The 15245-nt window shown below is 39.1% G+C and overlaps 1 protein-coding gene across 4 annotated transcripts in view; it reads right to left on the bottom strand.

Annotated features, from left to right (window-relative positions):
• prkcaa (protein kinase C, alpha, a) overlaps positions 1-15245 on the bottom strand; it is a 148921-nt gene that overhangs the window by 18009 nt on the left and 115667 nt on the right. For all 4 annotated transcript variants that reach the window (XM_022205429.2, XM_022205431.2, XM_022205430.2 and 1 more), the window contains 2 exons: positions 6123-6203; positions 3800-3907 (listed from right to left, as the gene is read on the bottom strand). In XM_022205429.2, the coding sequence (XP_022061121.1) occupies positions 3800-3907; positions 6123-6203 (189 nt within the window). The remainder of the gene's footprint in view (positions 1-3799; positions 3908-6122; positions 6204-15245) is intronic.

The raw sequence follows: 15245 nt of genomic DNA on the forward strand, positions 1-15245 counted from the left end.
CTGAGGAGGTACTACATTAAATAACATGCTAAAAAATGAACAGCTTCTGTCAGCGCTGAATTTCGGCTTGCAGGATTTTTTAAAGCCAGATTTCACGCTGCAGCTTCCTCAACACACCAGCTGTGAGCTCTGCCGCATCTGAACCAGCGGCGTGCATTCAGCTATCAGAGTGCATCGGACAGCTGTTGACGAGGAAGAAAAAGTCATTTGCAGCTTTCTGTCTGTTCACGGGAGTGACAGTGACAGCGAGAAAGCATCCTGCTGCAAACGCAGGGCTGTCACCATTAAGATGACACACCTCGCACCTTGAAAAGTCCTTGAAACAGAGTGACTGCTGGCCTGCCACAGCGTCAGACACTCCTGCTTGTTTTGAAACTTGAACTACTTTGCATACGTGTGACGTAGAACCACCACCACCACCACCAGGAAAAAGCAGATCTAGTGTTGGCATTTCATAGGGAACATTTGATAATTCTGGCTGCCAACTGTCAACACTTAGATTTTATCAGCTCCTCCACATCATGACCTGTCAGCTAACAGTTTAGTCACATGTCTTCAGAAAGTTTAGATAAGTCTAAAGCAACTCCGCTTTTTTTTTTTCTGTTGCAAACGCAAAATCACAAGATGTGGTGGGACAGGAGGTAGGAGAGAGAGAGAGTTGGGAAGACAGAGAAGAAAATCAGAACTAGAGAGAGTAGAAGAGAAAGCAGATGGGAGGCTAAGGTACAGTGGGGTGATTTAGGACATTTCACTCGTCTTCCTACCATTTCACCTCCCTCTGACCACTCTCTCGTATTTTTTGCTTCTCCTTCTTTCTCTTTTGTGAGTCAAACTGCTGGCAAAAACTATGAATCTATTAAGAAGCAATGCAGCAGCCAAACAATGCCTGACAGACAGTTGGCCAAGTCCAGGACACACAAGAGCACATACAGCCATCACTTCAGGACATTATATTGACATACCCTAAATTGAAACATGGATACTATTTGTCTAACCCTAACCCATATGATGAAATTAAATCATGTCCTCACCATAAAATTTAATAATTTGCACAGCAGGGGATTGTTTTTGTCCCGAAAATGGAGTCACGTGCCAAACAGAGTTATGTTCTCACAGAGTAATAAAATCACATACACACTCACATGCACACACAGCTAAGAAAAACAAAGGAAAAAGGGAAGAAGAGGACAAAGAAACAAGCGAGGAAGGGACAGGGAGACAAAGCGCATTATTTCACAGCTCATTGGCTTTGCAGAGCCTCTGGATAGAAATAAAACTGCCACTTTTACTATTAAATTCCTTGTATGCACATGGATACACACATGCGCTTTTCTGTGTTTCTTGAGAAAATTCCTGAACATTTTGAGTAAATCTGGTCCATAAACGCACTATATTTATGTATGCGTGTATCAATGGCATCGCATTCGTTACCAAGAGTTTGATGTCCAAGCCCAGAAGTGAAGCTTGAACATGAATTGAGTTTTCTGCAACTATTAATACAGATCTCATGAGGAACATCTGGGAAGTTTTTCTCATCCTTTATCAACCAGATAATCCTTAGGTGAACTTCATGTCATCAGTGATTGTGACTCCATGGACAGCTGTCAAAAGTCATCCACATCTAACGTACATCAGATCCAGTTAACCTCAAGATGAACATATAATGACATCAACATTTCCATCAGCCTTCTGAGGAGTGCACACAAAGTGCCAACGAAGGTCATAGAAGCAAATCCTACACATCGTTTGCCCCGTGGATGATTATGTGAAGCAGTAAAATGGGGCATCCATTAGCGAATCCATTAGGTGGGTGTCCTAAAACAACACGGAAAGCCTTCCCATTTGCATTCAAAACATTCTGTTGTTAACATAAAATGAGAAAAACAGTCATTATGTTACAGCGTTTGCCTGTTTGACTTGTACTGACCCACTGTTCTGTGTAGTTATCCTCAGTTGCTATTCCTGGTTAGAACAACATTACTCTAGTTTCCAAACCAAACAACAATGCATGTGACTAAGTCGACAAAGGTTTCCCAGTGACATTATTTTGAGATGTGTGAATGAATTCAGCAGAAAGCAAAAAAGCTGAAGAGGAGGAGTGTAATGTGTAACACATTCTTTATCCAAAAGAGCAAAAATAATCTCAGCAATTATTTTAAATCTGAAGGATCTGTATTTTTGTTAAATTAACAGAGAAAAGGTTTAGTTTGAATTCAGACGGCTGACTCTCTAGGTGTTTATATGCGATTTAATTAATTAGAAGAACAAAACGCTCTGTAAACAGAGTTTGTACCCTTTAGTGTTGCTGTATAAGCGCCTTTCCTGCTGCATGCAAATCTTGATTATGGGAAACGTATCTACTCTCTTGTAAAATTGATGAGACAAAAAGGGCCGCTGAATAATTTACATGACAGATAAACTTGCTTGAGACAGGTTTCCTTTTGGTAGGCTACTATTTTCTATGGAAAAATTGAATTTTGCCTCACTACTATGTATGTTATGTATTTGCTGTACAGAGCTTTAGTGATCAGTTGTGATAGAACTAAGTATAAATCTGCTTTTGCCCAAGGAACATGACGATAACATTTATTTAACAGGCAATTTTGAAAGTCAGAACTGTCACATATTTGCTAAATGAATGAACTTTATTAGGCAGTTAAAATATTTCAGCCACATGGAACAACAAGCTTTAAAAAGTGGGGGCATTGCATTTGGAATAAGCCTTTAAAACAGAAGACTATAGAGCTGCTGATACTTGCTGTGTCAGTCACACTTATGAGGAGTATATCACACAACTCAATAGATTTCCCCCTCAATGCTTTCAAAAATGTATAAGCCACAGACTTGTACACATTGACTGACTGAAGAAAGAAAATGAGCAGGAACTTTTACATCAGGTCTTACATAGTATTTAAAACATATTTCTATATACCTGGGCTGCACAGTGACTTGGTGGTTAGGTCGCTGGTTCGCATCCCGGCCTGGGCCTGGGATCTTTCTGCATGGAGTTTGCATGTTCTCCCTCTGCATGTGTGGATTTTCTCCAGGTACTCAGCTTCTTCCCACAGTCCAAAAATATGCTGAGGTTAATTGGTAATTCTAAATTGTCTGTAGGTGTGTGTGAGATTGTTCGTCTCTTTCTGTGTGGCCCTGTGATAGACTGGCGACCCGTCCAGGGTGGCTCCTGCCTTCGCTCTAAGTCAGCTGGGATAGATTCCAGCTCCCCTGCAACCCTAATAAGTATTAAGCGGTGTGTAGATAATGGATGGACACTTCATTCTTCTTGCAAATTTAGCGAGACTTCTCATGTGTTGGGTCTAATGCCAGAAAGCTAAGAAAAGCTTTACACCAGTGTGTGGAGCAGCCTGTCAGTTCTTCTTCCCTAAAGTTTAACCAGCAGAAAGGGCTTGTAGCTCTCTTACATGCAGCTCAATTACTTTGGCTTCAGTGAAGAGCATGAAAGATACAGAGCTTAAAATGCTGATTCAGTTTTTTTTTTAAAACCAAGGTGGGAAAGATTTCTAAAGGTGAACAATCCTGGTTAAACAGACTAAAGAAGCAGGGTTCATTTTGGATGGTTTGCAAGCAGTTTTCTGTGTGCTTTTGGAAAGAAACTGCCCAACTGATAAGAGGTAAAATGTTCACCTTTTATGGGTACCAAGCAAATTCAACGGCTTTAGTCATTTTTATGTATCTGAATTTTGCTTGACGACAAACATATTTTGCTGTTATGAACCAGTTTTGTTTTGAAAAGTGGTTCATAATGGCAAAATATGTTTTGTTCAAAACATCCACTCACCCCTTTGCAGATGGACACAGCTTCTTTGGACAGGGACTTGGGGTAGGACACATTGTGCTCCATAATGGACTGGAACAACTCATCTTCATCCTCACCATCAAATGGAGGCTGCGAGCAGAAGGACACAAAACTCAGCGTGTGAGTGTTTCATCCATTACCAGTAAAAAAAAATATACATATGTATATAGTAAACAAATAAGTGGTGGCAATTCTGTTTACAAGTTTTTGCTGTAAAAAATACATTATCATGTGGCACCAAAGGGATCCAAGCTGTGTTACATTTATGTGTGATATGCATGATCTATTCTAGACAAGTAAACTGTATAAATTGTTCTGTAATGACCCAAAAGAAGCCACAAAGACGGGAAAAAGGAGTTAAAACTGTGGAGAACAAGTGTTACAGGGAGACCTTGCAGGGCAAATGAAGTGGATGACCCAGCTTTTTTTCCTCTTCTCACTAGGTCGTTATCATCAGTAACCATAATGTGGGTGTTTTGACAGTCCATAAAATGAATTATTCGTCATTTCCACTCCACTGGTCCCTTCGACTAGAGGTAGCCTGTGTGCGTCATGCCCCCTTTACCTGATTTCACACAAGGCAGGGAGAAATGAGGGATGGAATCGCGTTAATAGGTAAAATCTTTGTTAATTAATACGAACTCTACTTTACTCCTGCAACACTTGGCTACTTTACTTTGTATATAGCACTTGGTTTGATTCTTTTTATTTTTTAAGAGTATTGTTATCCATTTTTATTCTTATTTGCACTACTGCTAATTGTCGAGTTCTTCCACACAAATTTCATTGTACTTCTGCACAATGACGATAAAGTCTCTTATCTTATCTTAATTGTTTAATGGCTGAAACTTTCTTTGGAAATTTAAACTATACCCGTCTTCCTGATTTTTTTTTCGAGCTTTTTCATTTACTTGAACTTTGACTTTGGCCTTTTGGAATGGAGGTCACAACTTAATCAAGTCATAAATATTTTAAAACGTCATCTAGTACTGAGGTTTTGAAGCATGCTTTATTAAAATGTGCCGCTCTTTTGATGGAATGAAATATTTTTTTTATTTTTCTAAATTTTTAAATGAAAATGGATATGATGAAGTTCTCCTCACAAGTGTTAGTCATTTTTTTGTGAGGAATGTAATAGCTATTGATGGTTCAGACAAAGTATTGATCTCAAAAAGACAATGCAGTGCAAAATATATCCATGAAGACATGACATTGTTCCAATGCACCACATAGAACTTCTTAAGCCGGTTCTAAGTTGGATAAATAGGCACCAAAAATGGTGGAAATTAAGCTATTTCAGTGGTAACAAAAGCAGAAAAAATGCTGTAGATGCTCAATGCAAAAAAGTTAGAACATTTTATTGGTTCAGTTTGAGCACAGATAGGTGCACCTCCTGAGGAACCTTTATGCTCTGCTTCTCACGACTAGTGATATTTTCTTAGAAAAGAAGCACTTCTTTGCTGGCCAACGGATTATCGACAAGTTCACTTGAACAGTTAAGAATGTTGTCTAGAATACAGACTCGTGTCTCCTAAAAGCACATCAGGCAGCATCCAGGAATAAACAAAGAAACCATGAAAGCGTAAGCTTTATGGGTAGTAAAACAAAGTAGAGGTTAGTTGTTAAATGGAGAAGCATGAGAATTTTAAGTTGCTCAATTTCAGCGCAAAACAAACAAATTGCAGTCACAGTATCTGCTAGTCACAACGTTTTTCTGCATTTTTATGCCACTTAGTGTAGAGTGGAGTACATATACTATGACAAAAACCTATAGTGGCCATTCCATGCCCTGATTAGTAAATTAACATTGACACTGTCAAACATTCATACATCTTTAACAGCCTGATTAATGATTTACTTTATGGAGATTTGTTTTGTTGTCTATAAAGGAGAAGCAACGGCCATAATATGACAATGTAAACAGGTTCTTGTCACAATGACATGAGCATTGCAGCTACACACACAAAATGCATTATGAGTCAAATGTAAACTTGAGTACCTACATTAAAAAGGTAAGAGTGGAAGGTTACAACAATGTGGCTCTGTCCTCACAACAGAAGAGTAAACAGCAGTTTTGTGTGTATGCGTCAGTGTTTCTTTATTATTAGAGCTGGTGGGAAGGTCTTGAGGAAGCACCACCTGAGTACATTTAGGCCTCAGCAGAGCTTTGCCGCTTGGGAAGCTTGCACATGGGAAAAATGTAGGTGTGAGCAACCTGTGAGTAAAGTTGTTAGCATAATCTCAAGCAGGCAATTACATAAGAGGCACGACTGAGTGGGCGTGGTTGTGGGTTTTTACTACTCACCTGTCCTGCCAGCATTTCATATAGCAGAACTCCATATGCCCACCAGTCTACAGAGCGCCCGTATGGCTGATACGCGATGATCTGTGGAGGAAGAAAGACACAGACTTTAGAAATTCAGCTCAGTTCAACTCAAAAAACTAATCCTCTGTCGCAAAAATAAGACAACACAGCCTGCAGACAGATGCTGGACAAATACATTTTAATGCCAAAGATCAGATTAGTTAAAAAAAAAAAAGTTTGGTTAAGACCAGCCTAAAGGCTGAAAGATGAGGTGGGATTTCAGTATTGTGTTTATTTATGCTGAAGAAAAATGTGTAGCAGTGAAAGTTTACAAAATTTACTTGAACCATGTTTTGTCCATAGATTGTAATGAAAGTTTTATATAATGGAATATTTTTATTATTTTAAGTGTAATGCTTTTATATTGGTAGACAGTTTGGATTTTAAAGCTACACGAGAAAAGTGCTTGTTCACAATAAGGAAGGTATCTCGAAGCTACACTAGAGCAGCACATATGAGATCTGTTTGGACCTGCAGTATATACCATCAATTAAATATACAGCTAGTCACAGATTCTCTAAATATTTCAGAGCACGATTCATCCAGTACAAGTTCAATCACTCATCCTATTTTCTGTTACCTCTACCTGCATTTAATGTACCTACAGTATGAGTAGATCACCAAGATATTGCACAAAGTTAATTCATAATACATACACCACAGCTTCCAGAAAATCCAGCTGTCAGTAAATCTCTGCAATATTGTCAATGGATCCACACATACACGCTGTCAGTCTGTTTTAGCAGGTCTGAATTATCCAATATCTTAATTGAAGATCAAAATCTGCACACAAATACACAAATTGTGCTTTGTTAGTAATAAGCTAAAAACCAATTTTATCTTAAAATACTGCAGACACATGTATAAGACGTCTGAGAGCAGCCGTGAAAATCCTATTTGAAACATTAAAACCTGACAGACAACTTGTTTGCTTTTCTCTTCATACACTGACAATACTCAGACAAGGTTTAGAGTCCAAAACGAGTGTGAGGCCGCTGCTGTGATTAGCTATGAAAGCTGGATGATCCACACATCACCTACATTTTAAATCACCTGCTACAATCTAATTTATTTTTGCCATGGTTGAACAAAGAAGATAGGAAGCTCAGAGTTTCTGACAGAAAAGGGGCATTTGGTGTGTGGGAAGGGAGTAGATAAGAAATTACATGAAAGAGTTGGTGTATATCATTTTACAAGAGACAAGCTTAGAGCTACAGTAACAACACAGAGTGGCTGCAGCTGAAGCTTAAAAAGACAGGCAACATATTTCTAAACACAAAGCTCAAGATGGGAATAAAAACTTTTACCAACAAGAGTCATAAAAATTCAAAGACTTGAGAGGATTGAAAGGCTATGTTTAATTTTTGAGTAGACTGCAAAATTCAGTTTTTGGTTAGACTACCATGTCATTTATCAACATTTTGTGTCTGCTGATAAAGTGTAGATACCACTACCAAAATAAAAGTCCTAATATCTCATTATGAAGGTCTATTACAAGGTGAACCATTGTCACTGAATAGTGCTGAATGGCCATAGTCTTAATACAGACATTATCATTTTACATTCAAAGGCAAAGAGAGAAACAAGACAAATTTAAAAAAAAAAAAAAAGACACTGAAGGTGGAAAACAGCAAACAAACTGCTAGAAAACCCCTCTCAACTGTGACATTTTCTCTGGTGAGAGAAGGATTTCCTGTGGATTACACTGACATCGGCCAAGGTTAGGAGTTTCACCCATTCTGACTGTATTCACGCCACTGTGAAGACACACATTTAAACTTCACACCTGCTTACACATCCAACCATTGCTAGACAGCAGCAGATGTAGCCATGTGCATAAACACAATTCCAGCTTATACAAGTGCACGACAACTGCGAACGACACAATCGTGCACACACACTGAGAATGCACGATGATACAGGCATGTCGTCGCTTTTGGCTTTAAAATGAAATATCGACATCAGCCCAAAATGAACATTGACAGGCGGCTAAGATGACGCTGACTAATGCTCAGCGCTGTGTCCTCAGAGCAAGAGTGTTCATGTTGAGAAAGATTACATTTGTTTATTTGTTTTGAAACTTGTGCAGTTGGTCGGCTTTGCCCCAGTTGTGACTAATGTCAGGACTGTGTCAGAGAGGGCATCATCCAGGCCTGCCAAATTAGTGTGAAGTTTGCAGTTTTTTCAAAACATTACAGAAAATAAATGTTGGCATGGTTTAGATATAAGTTGGAGTAGTTTTCTTATTTTGCCCAGTAAATATACCCATTTCAAAAGCAAAGTAATTTGTGGCTGGATCTGCATCATCTTGGGCATGCTTTTGTAATAGGGACACTAGAGACATACAAGAAGTGGGGGGGGGGAGTAAGTAAAGGCCTGGTGTTCTCTTCATTAGGTGTGAGAAATATGTGCAAAATGAGGTACAAAATATTGCTTTATTGTATATCTGCAAAAATCCAATATCATGCATCTCTAAAACACACAAGACACACAGGACAATACGGTGACCAACACACACACAACCTTAGGAATGCAACTGTCATACATTGCTGAGTCCTTTTCTGAGTAACATTAGACCTCTGCTGCATACATGTAGCCCTGAGACACTCCTCCAGCTTAGCAACACACCCATACACAGACCAGCATGGACAGCGTACTGTAAATGAGAATGGAAAAAAACTCACGTGTTGCTGCACTATATATGCATGTGCACACTTACACATGAATAAAAAGCATAAACAGAGATTTGCTTAGATGTGTGGAAGCAGATTGTACCACAACCTTCAGTGCGTCACGCCTGACCTCTGCCTTTCCCATGGGAGCCCGTAAACGCACACACAGGTGGACGAACAGGCTTGGAGCTCTACACTGTGCCGTCATTACGCTGCCCTGAAGGCTGATGGGAGTCAGCTGGGCTCCACACGTTTACCCACATACTAGAGACAACAATGTGTACAACGTTGCTTGCACAGTGGCAAAAAGCATTCCTATGTAACAGATTCAATGGAGCAGGCTATGTGACATCACCGGTTTTCTTCAGATTATTATTTTTATCTTGTATTTCAAAATGTTAGAGAACACTACAAAGACAAAGCAGTTTCTGAGTAGTTTTCCCTTTTGTCACCTTTTTGTTCATTGCGGGTTTATTTTTCACTGAAATAATCTCAAACCATCTGCTGTGTAGTAAAACAAAATTACAATGCCATAAATCCTAAAGAAAGGGGAAAAAATAAAGTTGAATTTCTTTAAATCTATATTTTTTAAAACCTGAAAAAAATGGACTCAGTATGTTTTTTTTTTTTTTTTCAATTTCCTGAAGGTGATACCAATATAGAAAAAACTGATCTTACTCTACATACCATAGATATTTCAATGCTAACAGTTGTTTTCATACTTGTCTCCTTTCTGCTTTGTATAAACACAGCTGTGATTTTGATAACATGAATCATGATCACATGATTTTTGGTCACAGCTGAGTCACTACTAACTTCACAGAATTGATTGTTTTTAACAAAATCTAGTGCGTGCAAAAGGATTATTTTTTTGGTCATTTGTGTATAAAAAAACGAGACATGCAGAATTTCAATGACAAATCTTTATTTTAAGCTGAAATTTGATTAACTTCCCTCAAATCGGTTATTTGAAAATATGATCATTCTTTTTGTTTTTATGATTTCGAGCTCTAATAAATTTTAGCCATTTTTGAAGATAAATGCCATTCAAACCTGCTTGCAGGTTTTAGGGTTCAGTGTACCAAATCACAACAAATACTATATTTACAAAGCAGTCATGTAATCATTTTTTCCTTGATCGTTTACTACGCAGAGGCTTCTTTTCACAGTGCATTTATCCTTGACATGTTTCCTAACCTGAAGTGGTCAACTACATTTCAAAAACATAGAAACCTTGCATAACCTTTCACATGGTCACCTAAAGCTTAAAACCCCTCTTGCCAAATGTTGTAGTTGTCACAGCTTTGCAGACCACAAAGATGAGGGCTGCTCTGCTCATCCTGCTTGGCTGCTGCCTGTCTGAGGCAAACATCCTGGGACAGAGGTTGACTGCTATCACATATGTTCAAGATGAGCTGCCCGCTGAAGCAGATAGCTTCACTTTGCTCAGGGAGATGATAGCGGTTTTGGATGAACAGAGAAATGAGCTGCAACACACCAAAGAGCAACTGGTACAGCTTCAGAAAATACAGGGTATGTGTGGAGCAGAAATTAAAGACATGTCTTTTTTGTTTGTAACTTGGATTATAAAAATGTTGTTTTATCATGTAAAGTCTCAACGTCAAAATGATGTGTGCATGTTTTATTCTTTCATGCGATAACCGAGAAATGGAGGCCAGATTGAATGCAACTAATGTCCAGGTAGAGATACAAAGAACCCAGGTGGCACAATTACAAGTGGAAGTTAAAGGTACAGTCACAGAATTAAATGACCCGCGAGTCATCAGAAATCAAAATCTGGGTATTGACAGATTTGTTTCCTCATTTTAGAGATGGAGTCCAGCCTGGAGCACAGTAACAGTCTGGAGAAGGAGCTGACTGACCGACTGGAAAAAACCGAGACCAAAGTTGAGGTCTTGAAGACAGTTGATCAAGGTAAACAGAGATCAACACTTGGTAGATATTTTTCTTCAGCTGCCATATGGAGTATAAGATATTCATATGTAGACCGTTTGCAGGGTTACCCACTTTGCCACTAATGGAAATTTCCATAAATTTTCCATGACCTCTTCATGATTAATTTTCTCCCTTACTGGTTTGTTAGCGTTGTTAGTTTCAAAAGAAATGAAAAGACCCATTTTGCTCCACTTAAGCTGAACTACAACGTAATGCAACACAGCTTGGGGGGGGGGGGGGGGGGGGGGGGGGGATATAAAAATAACATTACATTAAATTTAAAAGATATTAAGACCTAGTGACAACAATTTCTAATAGAGATTAATTAAGCCCTCTATCTTGTATCATTTAATCTGCCAAACTGTACTGTTTCATATTCTAAATCTTACTCTTAAACTAAAGAATTAGATTCCAGGTTGACGGCCAGTGAAAGTCTAAGTGAGAAACTGAACATCAACCTTGAAGATACACTGAGACAAGTACAAGTGCTCAATACAGCCAATCAAGGTACAGAGAAAACAGTCAAGAAGTTCCTGTAGGGCTGCTGCTGGGTGCTGCACATTTTTGCTGATATATCGTCGAATTCAGGGATGTCAGACTCATTCCACAAAGGGCCGGTGTGGCTGGAAGTTTTTGTTCCAACTAAGCAGCATCACACCAGACCTGACTCATTTAATCAACCGATCTCAGTCTCCAGACAGGTGATTGGTCAAACTGTGTGCTGTAGATATGTTGGAACTAAATGCTGTAGCCTAGAGCACACAGTCTGACCAATCACCTGTCACTGCCAGCAATTGCTTCATGTAATTTCTAGTATGTGACAATAAAACTCTTGAATCTTGAAAGTATGTGGATCTCTGGTATTTTCTATTTGCTGTCCTTCTCACTGTTCTATAAAACTGCCAAAACAACAAACTGTGCACTTTTTGGAACCACGTTTCTTTCTTCCTTTGCCATTGCTTAGGCCAACTGCTGTCCGTGTTAAAATTGTAGGTGATTTCATTGCATGGTAATAGCAATAAAAATCTCAGTGTAAATTTATTTAGCAGTCCAACAAAACTTGCCCCTAATGCTTCATGTCTTTGTAAAAACTCAATAATTAGGAACTGACAGATCAAATACTCTAGTGCTGTAAATATCATTCATTTTACGATGACTTCTCACCCTCTCATTTTTCCACACTTTCTGTTCAGGTTTCTTCACGGCTCCAGTTAGTGGAGTTTACTACTTCACCTTCTACTCTCATGCTAATGGAGGAAACCCCAGCAGTTTACTGCTGCACAAGAACAGCGAGGTTGTCGTGAGAACCGCTGAGCACCCAACCAAATCTGACCTCACTGATGACGGCTCTAATGCTGTGGTGCTGCTGCTCCAGAAAGGAGACCAGGTTCATGTGCAAATGGAAACCCGTTCCTGGGTCTGGGCAGACAGCGATCGCAATCTCTGCACTTTCACTGGTATTCTGCTGTACAGTATGAACAGGGACACTCTGTAACTTTAAAAACGGAATCTTAATTTGAAACACTTGAAAAAAATACTTTAATAAAACAAAAAACATATTTTGTTGGAGTGTATGTATGCATTACTTGCGCTGTTTTAGATTTAAAGTGCAATGAGGTTATTTAAATAAAGTTGGATGAAGGTGCAACATTGTATGCAGTTATGTTGGGGTATCAGAGGCTTGTAAGGCAGCCATTGGAAATGCATGGAATCACACTTCATAATTACAAGTTATCAGTTCATATCTAAACTAGGACTGGAAGCTCATGTTAACCCAAATACTAACACTGTAACTTTTGTTTAATTGCTTTCATGCGTCAGTGCTTTCCTGAAATCGTAAGTGACAGTGCCAACTGTGTAGCTCTAGCAAAAGTTTTGTTCCTTCAGTGCCTGTCTATTAGCTCTCTGAAATCATGTCAACACGTAACAGAATATTAAAAAGACTACAGCCCAGAGTGACAGGACAATGTTAAAATGTGGTTAAGGCTCTACTTCCCGATCCCCTTTGGCATGAAGGCAAACATGGCGCCTTGAGAAGGTGAGAAGTGTTAAGCCATAATCCTTGGCTTTCTTTCGTGCTTTGGTAAGAAGGCGGAAAAGTGCAGTGGGAAAAAGACTCCTTCTCTTATCATGCTTCATTGTTTTTAATTAGCTTAAGGGTCAAAGACTCTGTGGTGAGAAGAAACTGCTTAAAATCCCTGAGCTCGCCTGTTCAAATCCTTCTCCCCGAAGGAATCATGCTGCCCTTCAGTCTGACCTGACAACTGCTAACCAATTCAGTTATTCACTCTTAAAGACTTGTTTTCACATACGATTCTCATTTCCATTGTTGAAACATTCCACTATGAATGGGAAAGAATGAGGCCCTATCCTTGTAAACTGAAAGTAGAACAGCTTGTCTCTGAGAATAGAAAAATATATGTTCTGAATGCGATGAGAGTCAAGTGTTTATTATGATACAATTTTCTTAAAGGAAACCGTTTTACTATAACAGGGTGAACTAGGCTAATGCTAGACAGCAAGTAATCTGTGACATAGCATATTTTTTGCTTGGTGTCACTGAGATTTAAACTTAAAGTCTCTCTTGCAAAATTGCATGCAATAAGGAATTTAAGCATGGAAATCATGTAGACACATCAGGTCAATGTAGCAAGGAGATCTGCAGCCTCGTGTCGGCTTGTGTCATGGGAATGAAAACAGAGAGGAGCAGAGACAGAAGGAGGGAGAGAGAGGGAGAGAAATGGAAGAGAAGAAGTGAGAAAGAGAGTAAGATTGCATTAAAAACATTAGGAGAGGCCACAGTTTGTTTCTCATGCTAAAGACACTGTAATGTCTGTTTCTTTACATGGGTCGCTCTGAGGATGACAATGTTGGCTGGTTATTTGCTTGATTGACTGTTAGTTTGTTGGTCATTTCACCACTTTAGTGCAGATTGAAATATATAACAACTGTTGAATAGATATCCACAGAATGTTGCAAAAACACATGAAGTCCATAGTGGTTGAATCCTAATGAAGTCACAATGTACCAGCATAAAATTTGGCTCAGACATCTGTGGCTCTTAAGACAACAAACTGCCACTGACTGTTGATCCCTTATCCTTTTCCTCTTCAGTCACTAGAAGTTTGACCCTTTTGGGACACAGTGAAATATGTTAACAATACATTTATTACAAATATGGTACAAACTTTTCAGATTTGTTATCGCCATCGTCAGGTCAAATAAGTCAATTCAATTCAGATTTATTTATATAGCCCCAAATCAACAACATAGGCCATCTCAGGCCTTCAGAGAATCCCAACAAATTCAATGATTCCCTTTGAGCAACCATTTGGGGAAAAACTCCCTCTTAACAGAAAGAAACCTCTGACAGAGCCAGGCTCAGGGAAGGCAGTCATCTGCTTCGACTGGCTGGGGAGAGGTAAAGAAAGAAAAGAGCGAAAAGAAACACACAAATAATGCACATGAAAACAATAACCACTGGACAGGTTGTTTGGGCCCATAGTCAACATATTTGCTTGCTTTCTGCCTGTGCTAATTAGCAAATGTTAGCATGCTAATGTACAATGGAAAATATGATAGACATAACTGCTTAACATCAGTATTTTTATTGTAAGTACGCTGACAATAGTATTTAGGTGCTTAATTACAGCCTTTGCTAGGCTGTAGACTCTTGTCTTGACTCTCTTATTTGATCCTTTGCTTACAGACAGATCAAGACAGACATATTTTCTCAAAATGAAAATTTTCTTCAGATCCCAAAAATGAAAAAAGTCAAGACTTGCTTTTTGTGTATTGTCGTGTTATTGTTACACTGTCCCAATCATTTTTTCTTTCAGCCTCCACGACTTACGGAGTCGGAAGTACGAACCAAAAGAACAAGTGTAGAAGATTTGGACTCAGTCAGTGAGATTGATGTGAAAAGAAGGAGCAAAAGGAAGGGAAAAAACAGAGGACAATTGGAGTTCAGCAAAAAGAGACTGTTTAGATCAGTTTCAGGCCATTCTGCCGAGTGCTGCACTAATGTGACGCCACTGTGACTCGTTGCCCTTGCCACCCATCGCCTCGTCTGCAACAACACCAGCGGACAAACACAGTTTCAGGCACGGTGACCTTCGTACTCCCAGCCACCTCATTAAGTCTAGATCTTCAGTTTTTCCACCTAAATAGCATCTACTGGGATGTTTATTTGCTTTGCTTTCATTTGCATGAGCCGATACATAAAGCGCTCTCTCTTTCTGCCAGGTTGCCAGTGATGGAAATAGTCAAGCGTGACTTGTGCCTGACATTCTCTCCTGTCATCCCATTTTATATATATTTTTTTATTTTATCGTACAAAAGCCTCTGGCTAGTCGAGCTGATTCACTGAAGTACATATGTGTGATGAATGTGCGCAAGTGACATAGGCTAGGAGGAAGAAAGATTTTGTTCTTTC

This window comes from Acanthochromis polyacanthus, chromosome 3 (assembly GCF_021347895.1).
Source record: "Acanthochromis polyacanthus isolate Apoly-LR-REF ecotype Palm Island chromosome 3, KAUST_Apoly_ChrSc, whole genome shotgun sequence".
NCBI lineage: Eukaryota > Metazoa > Chordata > Actinopteri > Pomacentridae > Acanthochromis > Acanthochromis polyacanthus.